Source organism: Poromitra crassiceps (genome assembly GCF_964638095.1).
Source record: "Poromitra crassiceps genome assembly, chromosome: 20".
Classification (NCBI taxonomy): Eukaryota; Metazoa; Chordata; class Actinopteri; order Beryciformes; family Melamphaidae; genus Poromitra; species Poromitra crassiceps.
In genome coordinates this window covers 6,265,351-6,284,543 of record NC_139637.1, presented here as the reverse complement: position 1 = coordinate 6,284,543, position 19,193 = coordinate 6,265,351, and the positions used below count along the sequence as shown (strand labels likewise).

The 19,193-nt window shown below is 45.1% G+C and overlaps 1 protein-coding gene across 1 annotated transcript in view; it reads right to left on the bottom strand.

The window, feature by feature from the left end:
* Positions 1-710: 710 nt before the first annotated feature.
* The window catches only part of LOC310794805 (guanine nucleotide-binding protein G(s) subunit alpha), a 67,784-nt gene continuing 49,301 nt past the window's right edge, over positions 711-19,193 (bottom strand). The window contains exons 6-12 of the mRNA XM_083656857.1: positions 14,084-14,138; positions 10,469-10,542; positions 9,331-9,389; positions 6,749-6,869; positions 5,774-5,904; positions 3,312-3,379; positions 711-2,998 (exon numbers count right to left, since the gene is read on the bottom strand). Of these exons, the coding sequence (XP_083512983.1) occupies positions 2,852-2,998; positions 3,312-3,379; positions 5,774-5,904; positions 6,749-6,869; positions 9,331-9,389; positions 10,469-10,542; positions 14,084-14,138 (655 nt within the window). The 3' untranslated portion in view covers positions 711-2,851. The remainder of the gene's footprint in view (positions 2,999-3,311; positions 3,380-5,773; positions 5,905-6,748; positions 6,870-9,330; positions 9,390-10,468; positions 10,543-14,083; positions 14,139-19,193) is intronic.

The window sequence follows — 19,193 nt, the reverse complement described above, 5'->3', positions numbered from 1 at the left end:
GGGAGGGCTGAAGGGGAGGAGCCAGAGGTGGGAGGAGAGATGCAGGGAGGGCTGAAGGGGAGGAGCCAGAGACGCAGGGAGGGCTGAAGGGGAGGAGCCAGAGGTGGGAGGAGAGACGCAGGGAGGGCTGAAGGGGAGGAGCCAGAAGTGGGAGGACTGAAGGGGAGGAGCCAGAGGTGGGAGGAGAGACGCAGGGAGGGGCTGAAGGGGAGGAGCCAGAGGTGGGAGGAGGACTGAAGGGGAGGAGCCAGAGGTGGGAGGAGAGCTGCAGGGAGGGGCTGAAGGGGAGGAGCCAGAGGTGGGAGGACTGAAGGGGAGGAGCCAGAGGTGGGAGGAGAGACGCAGGGAGGGGCTGAAGGGGAGGAGCCAGAGGTGGGAGGAGGACTGAAGGGGAGGAGCCAGAGGTGGGAGGATAGATGCAGGGAGGGGCTGAAGGGGAGGAGCCAGAGGTGGGAGGAGGACTGAAGGGGAGGAGCCAGAGGTGGGAGGAGAGACGCAGGGAGGGGCTGAAGGGGAGGAGCCAGAGGTGGGAGGAGGACTGAAGGGGAGGAGCCAGAGGTGGGAGGATAGATGCAGGGAGGGGCTGAAGGGGAGGAGCCAGGGGTGGGAGGAGAGATGCAGGGAGGGGCTGAAGGGGAGGAGCCAGAGGTGGGAGGAGAGATGCAGGGAGGGGCTGAAGGGGAGGAGCCAGAGGTGGGAGGAGAGATGCAGGGAGGGGCTGAAGGGGAGGAGCCAGAGGTGGGAGGAGAGATGCAGGGAGGGGCTGAAGGGGAGGAGCCAGAGGTGGGAGGATAGATGCAGGGAGGGGCTGAAGGGGAGGAGCCAGAGGTGGGAGGAGAGATGCAGGGAGGGGCTGAAGGGGAGGAGCCAGAGGTGGGAGGAGGACTGAAGGGGAGGAGCCAGAGGTGGGAGGAGAGCTGCAGGGAGGGGCTGAAGGGGAGGAGCCAGAGGTGGGAGGAGAGATGCAGGGAGGGGCTGAAGGGGAGGCAGGTGTCTGACCATAGTAAAGATTAGTGTCCCATTGGTTGATGGTCATGTTCTTCCTTTTTTTATTTATTTCTGGATTATTAATTATTTTCCCCTCTATAGAAACAAAGCATTGCCAGTGCAGGGAGGAAGGAGGTGGTGTGGGAGAGAGGAGGAGGAGAACAAGGGAGGGAGGGAGAGAGAGAGAGAGGGGTGGGGGAGCAAGTGGAGCGAGAGAACCCAGCAGAGGAGAGAGAAAAGGGAGAGAAGGGTGGAGCCAGAGAGAGAGGGAGGGAGGTAAAGAAAGAGCGCACACAGGGCACCATGGCACAGAAAGTGGACACAGACAGAAAACAGCTGTGGATACAGACAGACAGTCAAACAACATGACTCTTTCACTTCTATGCTTCTGTACTGTAGAAGGATGCTTTTTCACCTTGTCAAGTTCAGTTGGCATTTTTATTTTTTCCTCTCTCATTTAAACATATATATATATATATACATATATATATATATATATGTATATATATATACATATATATATATATGTGTGTGTATCCTCCTGTGCATCCTCCTTGTTTCACTGCTCCGCCAACCGGGCAAAGTCAGGCGGCAAAAACAATCGTGCGGAGAAGCCGAGGCGAGGGAGCGATGATCGTCATCATCGTCGTCGTCATCCCGCTCAAACAAGTTCAAACTCCGCCGGAGACAAATTCCCATCATTGTTGGGGGTGGAGCCCCCCCCCTTCCCCGCCCCGAGCGCTCCCCTTGTTCACAACACACCCCTGGGTCCTGCTGCCAGTCGATGTGGTGTCACACCGCTGGGGGCGGGGCTTTGGCTGTCAGTCCCGTTAAATCTCAAAGTCCCGTGCCAGGAAACTCAAGTCGATCAAAGCGGTCACTTGCTGGCAGATCGGCAAGTTTCAGGACTCACCAGCAGGTGGCGCAGTCGAGCAACAAGCATGTGTGGTACAAGCAGACACCGCGCTTCAGTTCCTGAATGTTTCCATCTGTGTGTGTGTGTGTGTGTGTAAGGCGCTTGGTGTGCGTCCTGAGCACAGTGCTTGTTGTGTGTTTCTGTTTGTGTGTTAAAACAGTGCTTGTTGTGTGTTTGTGTGTTAAAACAGTGCTGCTTGTGTGTTTGTGTTTTAAATACAGTGGATTTCAGTGGATCTGTGGCATCATGTGTTTCTTCTCTTCTGCACTTTCTTTAGACGCATTTCAACAGTCAGCTCCATTTTCCAGGTTTGCGCTGCAGCAGTGAGCTCTTTCAATGTGTCATCTCCACCTGAACAGAGGAGGAGAGAGGGAGGGGCTTACAGGAGGAGAGAGGGAGGGGCTTACAGGAGGAGAGAGGGAGGGGCTTACAATCTGAACCTCGGCTCAAATCAAACCCTTCCCCCGTTCCTTTACTCACCCCCAACAAATAGAGTCTGGAGCAGGTCAGTGGGGGGTGGACGTGAATGTGTGTGTGTGTGTGTGTGGGGGGGGAGGGGTTAGCAAAGGGATGAGCAGTGGGAGGCGGAGTCAGAGGAGGAGGAGTTTGGCTAAAGGTGGAGTTCATTTGTGTCTCCCCGTCTTACAGGTCTTACAGGAAGGGAGGCTGCAGAGGGAGCGGAAGGTCAGAGTCTGTTCATGTGTGTGTTTGTCTTGTGTGTGTGTGTGTGTGTCTTGTGTGTGTGTGTGTGTCTTGTGTGTGTGTGTGTGTGTGTTTTGGCCCCTCCCCTCCCTGGTTCCTTCACAAGAGCTCACATTGCTGCAGAAGAGCGGAGTTCAGAGACTCGGGAGTTCAAAGATGGATGCTGTTTGTGTTGTTGTTGTTGTTGTGTGTTTGTGGCACACGCGTCCTCTGTGTGTTGTTGTTGTTGTGTGTTTGTCCTCTCCATCACAACAGCTCGTACTGGCGCAGGTGCATCCTCTGGATGATGTCTCGACAGTCGTTGAAGACGCGCCGGATGTTCTCCGTGTCGACGGCGCAGGTGAAGTGCGGGTAGCAGTAGTGCCGCCCGTCACCACTAGCTGTGCTGATCCTCTGCAGGTGGAGGGAAGACACACACACACACACACACGCGCGCGCGCGCACACGCACACACACACAACATGATGAAGACAAGGGCTAGGGTCATTGATGAAGGACATTAAGCATTAAGGGGTTCTTTTTGCCACAGAACGGCATATGCAGTTTTATTGCATATATTCTTTTAAAGTACAAATACTCACACTCTCACACACACACACACACACACACACACACACACACACACACACACACACGTGTACGTACGTTCTTTAACTGAATGCAAAATAAATGAATACATAAGCAAACAGGTTTCCTCTGCACCTACCAGGAATTCATCTCGAATGAAGTACTTTGCCCTGGTAACACGTGGATCTTCTCCAGGCTCTGGTGTCGCTGCAGGACGAGAGAGGAGGAGGAGTCAGGAGGAGAGAGAGGAGGAGGAGTCAGGAGGAGACAGCTGGTGACACAATCTTAAACTTTGACGGAAATGACATTTGGATGGCATCTTACTTCTGTAATTCAATTCATTTCCAGTGAAACAGAATTTTGATGGCTGTTCACTGCTATTGACTTGTCACAAATTCCAGATTGTTAAAAAGAAATGAATTCCAGCCACTGGGATCCAACAATAGTGTGTTAAGAGAAAGAAACTTGAAATGTGTGCAGTTGCAGTTATATATGATCAGAGGGGCATTGGTCAAAAATGTGATGCATGTTGAATTATATAAGTATTATCTACAGTGACCTCTTGTGACTAAATGCACTAACTGCATTCACAGATGTGTTCTAAAAGGATGGAGAGAAAATGGACAGACAGAAGCTCAAATTGAGACTCAAGAGCTGGTACAGAAGTACATGCTGCAAAGCCCTGGATCTGCACAGCTGTTATCTGCACAGCTGTCATCTGCACAGCTGTCTATATGCACAGCTGTTATCTGCACAGCTGTCTATATGCACAGCTGTTATCTGCACATCTGTCTATATGCACAGCTGTTATCTGCACAGCTGTCTATATGCACAGCTGTTATCTGCACAGCTGTTATCTGCACAACTGTCTATATGCACAGCTGTCTATATGCACAGCTGTCATCTGCACAGCTGTTACCTGCACAGCTGTTACCTGCACAGCTGTCTATATGCACAGCTGTTATCTGCACAGCTGTTATCTGCACAGCTGTCTATATGCACAGCTGTCTATATGCACAGCTGTTATCTGCACAGCTGTCATCTGCACAGCTGTCTATATGCACAGCTGTCTATATGCACAGCTGTTATCTGCACAGCTGTTATCTGCACAGCTGTCTATATGCACAGCTGTTATCTGCACAGCTGTTATCTGCACAGCTGTTATCTGCACAGCTGTCTATATGCACAGCTGTTATCTGCACAGCTGTTATCTGCACAGCTGTTATCTGCACAGCTGTTATCTGCACAGCTGTCTATATGACATGTGGCCCTGAGACAACAACAAAAAGAGTCAAGGTACAAATAGTGCTGATGTTCTATTTTAGGATCATGGGAGGCAGCTCAGGAAGCCTGGAACAGTGAGGGAATTCTTTACAGTGGGACATATTTGGGACAGGTGGTGAAAACTGGGACGTCTTGGGGTTTCTCAGAGAGTTTCCAGCTGGGACTGACCTGAACAATCTGGGACGTCTGGACACCCTACTTTTACTATGACATAATACCTGTAGTTTGTTCCCAAATTAGATAAAAAAAAACACTGACCAAACGTTTGCTCGTACGAATTTAAAACAAGTTATGGACAGCGGGTAACATCCTTGGTTGACAAAATGACAGACTAGAGTCACTATATTTCGGAAGTGTTAAATGATGAACTTGGGTGTTATGAGCCATGAAATGACAGTAACAGACGTGTATTGGATGAAAGTTACAACTTCTACAGTGTTTGCAAGTAGCTCACCGTCATCAGGTGTGGTGTAGGGTTAGGGATATGTCAAAACGCCTGGTTCGATCACTGTGTATCCCCAGGGGTGGACTCGACACAAATATGTCAGTTTAAAAAAAATCGTATCGTCAAAACGCCTGGTTCGATCACTGTGTATCCCCAGGGGTGGACTCGACACAAATATGTCAGTTTAAAAAAAATCGTACCGTCAAAACGCCTGGTTCGATCACTGTGTATCCCCAGGGGTGGACTCGACACAAATATGTCAGTTTAAAAAAAATCGTACCGTCAAAACGCCTGGTTCAATCACTGTGTATCCCCAGGGGTGGACTCGACACAAATATGTCAGTTTAAAAAGAATCGTACCGTCAAAACGCCTGGTTCGATCACTGTGTATCCCCAGGGGTGGACTCGACACAAATATGTCAGTTTAAAAAAAATCGTACCGTCAAAACGCCTGGTTCGATCACTGTGTATCCCCAGGGGTGGACTCGACACAAATATGTCAGTTTAAAAACAATCGTACCGTCAAAACGCCTGGTTCGATCACTGTGTATCCCCAGGGGTGGACTCGACACAAATATGTCAGTTTAAAAAAAATCGTACCGTCAAAACGCCTGGTTCGATCACTGTGTATCCCCAGGGGTGGACTCGACACAAATATGTCAGTTTAAAAAGAATCGTACCGTCAAAACGCCTGGTTCGATCACTGTGTATCCCCAGGGGTGGACTCGACACAAATATGTCAGTTTAAAAAGAATCGTACCGTCAAAACGCCTGGTTCGATCACTGTGTATCCCCAGGGGTGGACTCGACACAATAGGGGTTAGCTCACCGTCATCAGGTGTGGTGTAGGGTTAGGGTTAGGGTTAGCTCACCGTCATCAGGTGTGGTGTAGCGAGCAAACTCAGGAAAGTATTCCTCGATTTTGGATTTCCCTGCGAGCACCTTCTCCGCTAGCAGGTCCTGTTTGTTGAGGAACAGGATGACAGAAATTGTCCGCAGCCACCTGGAGAGGACAGACAGCTGTCAATCACACGTCAACACGCAACACACTAACTGTCTGTCAATCACACGTCAACACGCAACACACTGTCTGTCAATCACACGTCAACACGCAACACACTGTCTGTCAATCACACGTCAACACCCAACACACTGTCAGTCAATCACACGTCAACACCCAACACACTGTCAATCACACGTCAACACCCAACACACTGTCAATCAATCACACGTCAACACCCAACACACTGTCAATCACACGTCAACACGCAACACACTGTCTGTCAATCACACGTCAACACGCAACACACAAACTGTTTGCACTAAATGCACGCACATAGGATGACGGCTCTATCAAGAATAGATCAATGAAGATACTAATTTTGGCGAAAACAAAACAAAATAACCAAATGTGTGTCACATGGATCCCCAATTCGAACAAGCCAATTAACCCATTGATACCTGATGCAGCATTTGCATGTATATCCCTCATTTGTGTGTGTATCCCTTTAAGACCTCGAACCGCGTGACCCTAAAAAATTTCCGCTTTGAATATATGGCCACCCCAAAATATTTCCGCTTTGCATCAGGTATCAATGGGTTAAAAGGGCTTTAATATTTTTTAAATGGCTTCCTAATAGCATTTGTATTTTGAAATGGTGTGTGTGTGTGTGTGTGTGTGTGTGTGTGTGTGTCCATGTCGTTTTTGAAAGAAACCTTTTCCACCAGCAAGAGTACCTCCACGTCTAATGTTTACTGTATGAGTGTATATCGGAGTGTGTGAGAGAGAGTGAATATGAGTGACAGAGAGAGTTCTATAGGTAAGACAGCGGCCCTGCTCTCCTCACCTGTTGTTCCAGATGTTCTTGAAGAGGTTGAGGGCCTCCTGTAAACGGTTGGTCTGATTGTCCTCTCTGATCACCATGTTGTAACTGCTACTGGCCACCACAAAGATAATGGCTGTTACATCTGAGGACACAAGGAGAGACACAGAGAGCGTTTAGGTAGAGGGAGACAGAGACATGAAGGAGAGACACAGAGAGGGTTTAGGTAGAGAGACACAGAGAGGGTTTAGGTAGAGAGACAGAGACATGAAGGAGAGACACAGAGAGGGTTTAGGTAGAGAGACACAGAGAGGGTTTAGGTAGAGAGACAGAGACATGAAGGAGAGACACAGAGAGGGTTTAGGTAGAGAGACACAGAGAGGGTTTAGGTAGAGAGACAGAGACATGAAGGAGAGACACAGAGAGGGTTTAGGTAGAGAGACACAGAGAGGGTTTAGGTAGAGAGACACAGAGAGGGTTTAGGTAGAGAGACACAGAGAGGGTTTAGGTAGAGAGACAGAGACATGAAGGAGAGACACAGAGAGGGTTTAGGTAGAGAGACACAGAGAGGGTTTAGGTAGAGAGACAGAGACATGAAGGAGAGACACAGAGAGGGTTTAGGTAGAGAGACACAGAGAGGGTTTAGGTAGAGAGACAGAGACATGAAGGAGAGACACAGAGAGGGTTTAGGTAGAGAGACAGAGACATGAAGGAGAGACACAGAGAGGGTTTAGGTAGAGAGACACAGAGAGGGTTTAGGTAGAGACACAGAGAGGGTTTAGGTAGAGACACAGAGAGGGTTTAGGTAGAGAGACACAGAGAGGGTTTAGGTAGAGAGACACAGAGAGGGTTTAGGTAGAGAGACACAGAGAGGGTTTAGGTAGAGACACACAGAGAGGGTTTAGGTAGAGACACACAGAGAGGGTTTAGGTAGAGACACACAGAGAGGGTTTAGGTAGAGAGACACAGAGAGGGTTTAGGTAGAGAGAGACACAGAGAGGGTTTAGGTAGAGAGAGACACAGAGAGGGTTTAGGTAGAGACACACAGAGAGGATTTAGGTAGAGACACACAGAGAGGGTTTAGGTAGAGACACACAGAGAGGATTTAGGTAGAGACACACAGAGAGGGTTTAGGTAGAGACACACAGAGAGGATTTAGGTAGAGACACACAGAGAGGGTTTAGGTAGAGACACACAGAGAGGGTTTAGGTAGAGAGACACAGAGAGGGTTTAGGTAGAGACACACAGAGAGGGTTTAGGTAGAGAGACACAGAGAGGGTTTAGGTAGAGAGAGACACAGAGAGGGTTTAGGTAGAGAGAGACACAGAGAGGGTTTAGGTAGAGAGACACAGAGAGGGTTTAGGTAGAGACACACAGAGAGGGTTTAGGTAGAGACACACAGAGAGGGTTTAGGTAGAGACACACAGAGAGGGTTTAGGTAGAGAGACACAGAGAGGGTTTAGGTAGAGAGAGACACAGAGAGGGTTTAGGTAGAGAGAGACACAGAGAGGGTTTAGGTAGAGACACAGAGAGGGTTTAGGTAGAGACACACAGCGAGGGTTTAGGTAGAGAGACACAGAGAGGGTTTAGGTAGAGAGAGACACAGAGAGGGTTTAGGTAGAGAGAGACACAGAGAGGGTTTAGGTAGAGACACAGAGAGGGTTTAGGTAGAGACACACAGAGAGGGTTTAGGTAGAGAGACACAGAGAGGGTTTAGGTAGAGGGAGACACAGAGAGGGTTTAGGTAGAGACACACAGAGAGGGTTTAGGTAGAGAGACACAGAGAGGGTTTAGGTAGAGAGACACAGAGAGGGTTTAGGTAGAGACACACAGAGAGGGTTTAGGTAGAGAGACACAGAGAGGGTTTAGGTAGAGACACACAGAGAGGGTTTAGGTAGAGACACACAGAGAGGGTTTAGGTAGAGACACACAGAGAGGGTTTAGGTAGAGACACACAGAGAGGGTTTAGGTAGAGAGACACAGAGAGGGTTTAGGTAGAGACACAGAGAGGGTTTAGGTAGAGACACACAGAGAGGGTTTAGGTAGAGACACACAGAGAGGGTTTAGGTAGAGACACAGAGAGGGTTTAGGTAGAGACACACAGAGAGGGTTTAGGTAGAGAGACACAGAGAGGGTTTAGGTAGAGAGACACAGAGAGGGTTTAGGTAGAGAGACACAGAGAGGGTTTAGGTAGAGACACAGAGAGGGTTTAGGTAGAGAGACACAGAGAGGGTTTAGGTAGAGACACAGAGAGGGTTTAGGTAGAGAGACACAGAGACATGAAGGAGAGACACAGAGAGGGTTTAGGTAGAGACACCGAGAGGGTTTAGGTAGAGAGACACAGAGACATGAAGGAGAGACACAGAGAGGGTTTAGGTAGAGACACACAGAGAGGGTTTAGGTAGAGAGACACAGAGAGGGTTTAGGTAGAGACACAGAGAGGGTTTAGGTAGAGAGACACAGAGACATGAAGGAGGGAAGGAAGAAAGAAAGAATTTCAAAAGGGCAAAGAGTGTGAGATACATGGGAGAGACAGAAGAATGAAATGATCAGATATAGGAACAGAAAATACATTTTGAGTGAAAGCAGAAATAAAGTGTTGTTACCGTTAAAGCACTGGATCCATTTCCGGCGTTCATCCCTTTGACCGCCAACATCAAACATGCTGCGTCAAAATCAAAACAGGAGACATCACAACATGGGGTTAACGAGGACAAATACTGCCATCTTGTGGAGAAACTGGGATTTCTTTCCTGAGGAAAGAAATCCTCAGGGACTTCTACAGAGGCACCATTGAAAGCCTGCTGACTGGCTGCTTCACCGCCTGGTACGGGAACTGTACCACCATGGACCGCAGGGCGCTACGGAGGGTGAGGCGCGCGGCCCAGCACGTAACAGGAGACGAGTTGCCAGAACTGCACGAACTGTATAACCAGCGGTGCCTCAGGAGGTCCCTGAAGATCATCAAAGACACAAACCATCCCCACAACAGCCTGTTCTCCCGGCTACCCTCAGGGAGGAGATACAGGGTTCCAAAAACACGCACAAATCGCTTGAGGAACAGTTTCTTCCCGCAGGCCACGAGACTCCTAAATATGCACAAATAGTGCAGTAGTCGTACCGCAGTACCGTACTGCAGCTGCTACTATTACGGATGCCTAACGTTTAATTGTAAATTTAAGTGTATGTTTAATAAGGTGCCTAACGTTTAATTGTAAATTTAAGTGTATGTTTAATAAGGTACATGCTATTTGCACATGTATGTATAAAACGTCGAATTTGGAATGTCTGAACACGTCTAACGTATGCACATGACATGTGCACCTATGTGCAATGAATATGCCACTGTCGTATAAGCCACCGACTTGTCTTATTGCTTATAAGATGCCTATTTCTTATTGCCTTATTGCTGTCTTATTGCTTATTGATGCCTATTTCTTATTGCCTATTACTTATTGCTGTTGCCTATTTGTACTATGTCGTAAACGGAGTCCACTGCACAAGAATTTCACACGTGGTACTTGTACCATGGAGTGACAATAAAAATCTTGAATCTTGAATCTTGAATCTTGAATCAACGCGTCTCTGAACTGAGTATCACTCAAAGATGTAAGAAATCTGTCCTGTTCTGCCATTGTTTTATTGAGACGTGTAGCTGATGCTTGTTGTGTACAAACAGCTGCATTTGGCACCTTTTGATGGCAAAGATATGAGCTCTCTGTTCAGATTTGTCTTTTTACTCACTGGAAGTTGACTTTGTCCACTTGGAATCTTGTCTCAAAGATCCCTGAAGTCAGAACTCTGCAGCGCAGCAGATCCTGGTAAACAAAGAATCAGTACAAATAAGGTCTTAGGATGTCTTGCTTAAAAGGGACAGCTCACCCTAAAATCCAAAATACACTCTCTCACCTGTAGTGCTATTTATCCATCTACCGTATATATCGTTTTGGGATAGTTGCCTGAGTTTTGGAGATATCGGCTGTAGAAATGGCTGCCTTCTCTTGAATACAATGGAACTGGATGGCACTCGGCTTGTGGTGCTCGAAGCATAAAAAAAACAACATTTGAAAAACTCAACAGCAATGTCTCTTTCCAGAAATCATGACCCGTTACTCAAGATAATACACAGACTTTGTTGTGAGTAGTTTCATGTAGGAACTATTTTCTTTTGCAGTGTCATGTAGGAACTAGCTAGCAGTAGTTCGGTCAAAAGAAAATAGTTCCTCCATGAAACTGCTCATAACATGGTCTGTGGATTATCTTGAGTAACGGGGTCATGATTTCTGGAAAGAGACATTGCTGTTGAGTTTATCAAATGTATGTTTTTGGCACTTTGAGCACCACAAGCCGAGTGCCATCCAGTTCCATTGTATTGGAGAGAAGGCAGAAACTCTGCGGCCGATATCTCCAAAACTCAGGCAACTAACACAAAACCATATAGATGGATAAATAGCACTACAGGTGAGAGGGAATATATGTATTTTGGATTTTAGGGTGAGCTGTGCCTTTAAACTGCAGAATCTAGAACAAGCTCAACACACCAAGTTGCCTCTCTGTCCTGAGGTTATTTTCTAGATCAGGATGCTGTGAGAAAGCCTGGGAGAAACTGGGACGTGGGATCTGGTCTAGGTTTGAGTGGGGCAGCTTGGGTAAGCTTGAAAGACACACTTTACACCAGGCTTTTTTAAATAAGATAACATATCACTTTATTCATCCCCTTGGGGGAAACTCGTAGCAGCAACACCCTCAAAACACTGGTGTGTCAATTCAAATGTGAAGAATGGTCAAGCAGTTATGGAGCAAAATGACAAAGTTATTTTCATTTGAAAAGTTGTGCCTTCTGAAATACCCTGAGGAGAAAGAAAAGCAGGGCCCCGTTCCAATACCCATACTTCCATACTATTTAGTAGGCAAAAAAAGATTTAGTATGTCCCAATACATAGTATGTCAGATGCAGTATGCCAAGAGTACCAGGATGTTGTACTACATCAGCTCCTATTTCGGAGTATGCATCGATGCATGCTGCTTCAGCCAAACTTCCCCACAATCCTTTGCGCAGCAGGAAGTTATGTCTTCTTCTTCTTCTTCTTCTAATGTTTTATGGCGGTTGGCAAACAACTTTTTGTGCATTACCGCCACCTACTGGAGTTACGTCGCACTGACTGAGCTGCGTGTTCATGAATGAGATAATTAACTTTAAGAAAGCCTTGAAATATGTTAAAACCAAACAAGCATGGTGTGTACCAAATAGGGTTGTAGCGGTACTAAATTTCTGTTTCGGTGCCGGTACCAATTTGTATTTCGATACTTTTCGATACTTTTCGATACTTTTTGTAAAAAAAAAGTGAAACTGTCCAATGTCAAGATTTGGCTTTATTTTAAGAGTTTGGGAACAATTACACCAATAAATTGGTGTGGCATTTAAATGCTGAACAAAACAAACCTTTTGAGCAGTGAGAATACCGGTAAGTAAAATAAAGTAATGCCAGTGAAAATAAAATGACCATAAAACACTAGCCTATAGCAGCAAAAACTCAGAGAAACACCAATAACAACAATAAATAAATAATTGGTGGCATTTAAATTCTGTCTAACTTTTACTTGTCAAATAAGTACACACTCAGTAACATAACACAAATCTTTTGAACAGTGGGAAATGGGAATAAGTAAAATAAATAAAATAAATAAAATAAATAAAATAAATAAAATAAATAATAATATAATAAAACACTATAGCAGCAGAAACTCAAATCTTTTTTTCTTCAACAAGCAGCATAACTGGCTTCATATTCCCATTCTGTCCCCCAGCCTACTCAGTCTAAACCCTAGTTCTCCTATGGGTGGTAGACAGACTCACTGTTTGGCTGACTCTCAGTTTACTCACTCAGTCCCTCCCATCCCAATGTCTTCTTCAGGTTCCTAGCCAAGAAAACGAGGGTGTCAACATGTTCCTCGGTCAGTCTAGATCTTGTTGGACTGCAGATATTCCCAGAAGTACTGAAAACACGTTCAGATGCACAGCTTGATGCTGGAATACAGAGATATTGTCTAGCAAACTGAGCTAAGATGGGCAGGTCTGTCTGGTGTTGCTTCCACCATGCCAGGGGATCCTCTGCAGGGCTGATGTCTCTAAATTGTTTATACTCAGTAATCTCAACTTCCAGTTTAGCACTTCTTGTCATGGGTGGGGCATTCAGGCAGTATTACTCACAGTTTACATCTAACGTTATGTAGGCTACTTTCACGCATACTTCAGTCAGGGTTATCGACAGTCCATATTATTGCCTCTGCACGTTTCCCGACGCTACAGTGAGCGCTCGTTAACTAACGTTACTGCGGAGTCCGCTGTAAACGTTAGTACAGCGGAGTCCGCTGTAACGTTAGTTAACGAGCGCATTTTCTCACTGTAGCGTCGGGAAACGTGCAGAGGCAATAATATGGACTGTCGATAACCCTGACTGAAGTATGCGTGAAAGTAGCCTACATAACGTTAGATGTAAACTGTGAAAGGGCACAGCTGCTGCACCCGATCTACTCCACCCCATCGAATGGGGACATTTTGAAGCAATTCCTTTCCATTGAATGAGGTGATTCATAGTAGATCGGCTGGCTGCTGCTACTAACTGGGCTGGGAGAGGCTTTGTGTTTAGCCATAGCCTACTTTGCTAGTTTGCTTTTAATGTGCGCGGGTCTGCTCAGTGCTCAGCTGCTTTTTTTCCTCAAACTCTTTTCCTCACCGCTTGACATGTGGATATGACGTCACTCACTCCAGCGCATTTCTTAAAGAGACAGGCTCATATTGACCATTATCAGTCATAGCAGCGGTCGGAAAAGTACCGGTCTTTTTAAATCTTAGTATAGAACCTGTTCTACAGCAATAGTACCGCGGTTCGGGGGTAGTACCGGTAGTACCTACATCCCTAGTACCAAAACATGCATATCTTGATTCCTGTTTAGATCTCTGACTTAATGTTTTTGCTTTATTTATTTTATTTTGTTTATTTGATTGTCTGTTCCAATTTTGTAAATGTTTAGTCTGAATTTTTTGTATAATGTACTGTTTGTTACTGCCAGACTTTGTTTATTGAATATAAAAAAAAAAAAAAAAAAAAACTCAAATGTGGCGCTGCGGACGTCGGCGGAAGTGAGCAAGAGGTCGGAGTTCAGGAAGCTCACGTGACGACAGATGTAGTGTGTCCCAATAGTATGCATTTTGCATGCATGCTGCACACTACAATCCATACTTTGTGAGGGCAGCGGCAGTACATACTACAAGAAAGAAGTACAAGTATGGGTATTGGAACGGGGCCCAGGTGTATAAATATGCTGTAGGTATAATACTGAGTAAGCACCACTCACCTGATCTGTGGGACTGTAGTCACTCTTTTTCACGATCTCTATCTTGTCTAGAAAGCTAAAGAGAGAGAGAGAGGAACATGCAGAACATAAGAAACCATGACTGCAATTGAACCCATCAGTTTGTGGCTACCATTGACCTATATGTAATGGACCAACATAGCTCATTGACTTTGACCAAGCAAAATTAAGCTCACTTCCGCATATTGTTTGATTTCGTTTGATTGGTTGAATGAATTATGCTACACGGAAGTACGAGGAGAGGGGGCGGCTGCCGGGGGAGTTTCCGAATTTGCCCTGTCTACCTTATCGCCGTAATGCATTATGGGTAGTCAGCTACTGTGGCTAATGTAGCGGCTAACGCTACTTACTTTCCATTGCAGTAAAACGGCACTGAATGACCAAATTGATTTAACTTTTAACCATTTCGAGTAACACCGTTTCCATACGGACCCCCAGCGTTGGTTAGTTGTTTATAACGTGATTATTTAAAACGTTATAACCTACTCCGGTTTCTGGGCTGGATCCAATGGTCTGAATGGTCTGAATACAGAGAAGGCTTAAGGCTTTATCTAACTGTATAAATAACGTTAAATGGTCCGCCATGTTATGGACGTTAGATGTATGGTATCTATATAGTTACGTGTGTCTACTAACATTATTAAAATATCATAAAGTAACGCTATTTTCTGATAATTTGCTCAACTATTACTTGCTACCTGATGCCTTGCGGCACATTGCTGCCTCTACCGGTCGGAAGTATTACTGTTCTTATTATCCGATGTTGGTCGTCAATTTTCCTCGAAATGGGGCTATCATTTGGAGCGCGTTAGAGCAAGAAAAAGACTTGAAATTGTTTTTTCAGACCATACACTAATTTGGAAAGTGTTTATTTAAGACATAGACCGAGAGAGAAGTTGGCTCGTTTCCCATATAGTTGAATGGTGATGTTCCCGGGAGTGCTACACAAGCTGCGACCCCCACTGGCCATTTGGAAAGAATGCAATTTCCGCATAGGCGTCAAAAATAGGCAGGCTGAATTGGGCACTGGTGGCTACATACATACTGTGTCAAACCTACATATAAAATATAGACTGTATATATTGATGGATAGATACATACATACTGTGTCAAACCTACATATAAAATATAGACTGTATATATTGATGGATAGATACATACATACATACTGTGTCAAACCTACATATAAAATATAGACTGTATATATTGATGGATAGATACATACATACTGTGTCAAACCTACATATAAAATATAGACTGTATATATTGATGGATAGATACATACATACTGTGTCAAACCTACATATAAAATATAGACTGTATATATTGATGGACAGATACATACATACTGTGTCAAACCTACATATAAAATATAGACTGTATATATTGATGGATAGATACATACATACTGTGTCAAACCTACATATAAAATATAGACTGTATATATTAGGGCTGTGGCGATTCACTTATCTCCCGATTCGATACTATCACGATTCTTGGGTGCCGATTCGATTTATATTGCGATTCTTAAGTATTGCGATTTTACGATTATTGCGATTCGATATTACGATTTATTGCGATTTTTGTTTATTTTTTTCTTTTATTTTTTCAGTTTGTTTGCTTTTTTACACTAGATTAGAACATGGGAAAAGTTGAATCATACACTAGAGACTGTATATTATATATCATGAGTAGGGCTGGGCGATATAGTTAAAAACAGGGGCGGACTGGGATCATAATTCAGGCCGGGCATTAGATACCAAGCAGGCCAGGCCGATATGGGCAAACGCGCGTGAAATTTGGGCCGTTTGAAGCCAGATTTGGGCCGTTTGAAGTCCAATTTTACAATGAGATGCACCCACTTTAACCCTGAAGTGTAATTATTACTTCAGACTAACTAATAAAGTAATAAAACCACTAGTAAACCAGTAGGCGGCGCCTGGCCTGCTGTTCAGTGAGTGGCCTGACTGCAAGCACCCAAAAAAAAAAAAAAAAAAAAAAAAATTTTTTTTTTTTTTTAATTTGCGATTATCGATTCTGGAATAAAAGATCGATCCAAAAAATCGTGACATTAAAAATCGCGATACTTAGGTGAATCGATTTTTTTCCCCCACCCCTAGTATATATTGATGGATAAATACATACGGTACATACTGTGTCAAACCTACAATATAGACTGTATATATTGATGGATAGATACATACTAGGGCTGTGCGATTTTGCCTAAAACTAAAATTGACGATTTTTTCTCTAAAACTCGATTTTCGATTACGATTTCGATTTATTATACTATTATACTTCTCTAAACATTTGTTGCCCTGCAGAGCTCTTTTTCCCCCTTTTTTCCATAATTGACAATTTACGCTTTTACTCTGAAGGTAGAACAACTCAACTTCCTGTTTTAGCTTGCCGCTGCTATGCTTAACTTCCTGGCTGTTGCTTGCTAACTTGACACTGGTGGATTTGCGTGTTCCTCCGTGAGATAATTATATTAGTGTCTAAGCGACCACCCGTGCTCGGAGTTATATCTGTACTAGAATAACACAAAGTCACAACAGGAATGCGTGGAACTGCGATAGCAGTTAGGGGGAAATTCAGACACACAGGGACAGGTGAGTCAGCTGAGGCTGATAACTTACAGCCATGAATACAGCCAATCTATCAGTACTCGGTAGCCTCACGTGTTGTTTTGTTATTATGTGAACTGTAAAGGCAACGTTTCATCGTCCGGTGATAACGTCTGTGTTCGTGTGCGTGCGTGAGTGTGTTGTGGCAATCGTTATCTTGTAGGCTACAGCCCGCAGTGCAACAAGCTGCGCTCAGTGCTCACTCTGTGCTTTTTGGTCGGAGGTGTTGAAATAAGTCCATTGCGCTGCTGTCTTTAGCCAGTATCACAGCCTCTAGAGAGACTTTACAGCAGGGAGAATGAACAAGTAGCAGCATGCAAACATGAGAGAGAGCCGCCCCGCGTAACGTACTTACCCTAGTTAAAGTGAAAAAAAAAAAAAAAAAAAAAAAACGATTTTACGATTTTCATTTTTTTAACATCGTCCTAACTAATTAATTCGATTACGATTCAAAATCGATTAATCGCACAGCCCTAATACATACATACTGTGTCAAACCTACATATAAAATATAGACTGTATATATTGATGGATAGATACATACATACTGTGTCAAACCTACAATATAGACTGTATATATTGATGGATAGATACATACATACTGTGTCAAACCTACATATAAAATATAGACTGTATATATTGATGGATAGATACATACATACTGTGTCAAACCTACAATATAGACTGTATATATTGATGGATAGATGTGCTGTATAATCCTACTTCTCTGAACAACAGTTTAAACTCTAAACACCAGATCGTACTTGTCTGCAAATGAGTATCTCCCCTTAAAAAACATTTTCAACAAGCAAGAAGAATGAACGCATGTGGTTTATCATAATAATACCTACACCTGCTACACCTGCTGTAACACCTGCTGTATGAACTGTACCTCCTGTACACCTGCTGTATGAACTGTACCTGCTGTAACACCTGCTGTATGAACTGTACCTGCTGTAACACCTGCTGTATGAACTGTACCTGCTGTAACACCTGCTGTATGAACTGTACCTGCTGTAACACCTGCTGTATGAACTGTACCTGCTGTAACACCTGCTGTATGAACTGTACCTGCTGTAACACCTGCTGTATGAACTGTACCTGCTGTATGAACTGTACCTGCTGTATGTACTGTACCTGCTGTAACACCTGCTGTATGAACTGTACCTGCTGTAACACCTGCTGTATGAACTGTACCTGCTGTATGTACTGTACCTGCTGTAACACCTGCTGTATGAACTGTACCTGCTGTAACACCTGCTGTATGAACTGTACCTGCTGTAACACCTGCTGTATGAACTGTACCTGCTGTATGAACTGTACCTGCTGTATGAACTGTACCTGCTGTATGAACTGTACCTGCTGTAACACCTGCTGTATGAACTGTACCTGCTGTAACACCTGCTGTATGAACTGTACCTGCTGTAACACCTGCTGTATGAACTGTACCTGCTGTATGAACTGTACCTGCTGTATGAACTGTACCTGCTGTATGAACTGTACCTGCTGTAACACCTGCTGTATGAACTGTACCTGCTGTAACACCTGCTGTATGAACTGTACCTGCTGTAACACCTGCTGTATGAACTGTACCTGCTGTAACACCTGCTGTATGAACTGTACCTGCTGTACAAACTGTACCTGCTGTAACACCTGCTGTATGTACTGTACCTGCTGTAACACCTGCTGAATGAACTGTACCTGCTGTATGTACTGTACCTGCTGTAACACCTGCTGTATGAACTGTACCTGCTGTAACACCTGCTGTATGAACTGTACCTGCTGTAACACCTGCTGTATGAACTGTACCTGCTGTAACACCTGCTGTATGAACTGTACCTGCTTGATACAGACTTGACTTGATGCCTGTATAAGACTTGAGACCAGACTTGACTCTATGCCTGGTGTCCCCCAGGGCTCAGTCCTGGGCCCCTTACTTTTTCTTCTCTATATCAGATCTCTTGCCTATGTGATCTCTTCTCATGGCTTCTCTTATCACTGCTATGCTGATGACACCCAACTTTTCCTTTCCTTCCCCCCCTCCGACACTCAAATCGAGGCTCGCATCTCTGCATGTCTCAAGGACATTGGCGACTGGATGTCTGCCCACCACCTCAAGCTCAACCTTGGTAAGACAGAGCTACTCTTCCTCCCAGGGAAAGACTGTCCTCTCACAGATCTCTCCATCTCCATCGACAACACCACTGTACTGCCGTCCCAAACAGCTAAGAACCTTGGGGTGATCCTCGACAACCAGCTGTCTTGCTCTGCCAACATAGCTGCTACAGCGCGCTCCTGTAGGTTCTCCCTCTACATCAGTGGTTCCCAAACTGGGGTACGGGTACCCCTAGGGGTACGTGGAGGTACTACAGGGGGTACGCCAAAAGAAATCTGACCCCGCCTCTCCCCCCCTCCGGCAAAGTTAAACCCACACATATGACCCGCCACACACTATACACACACAC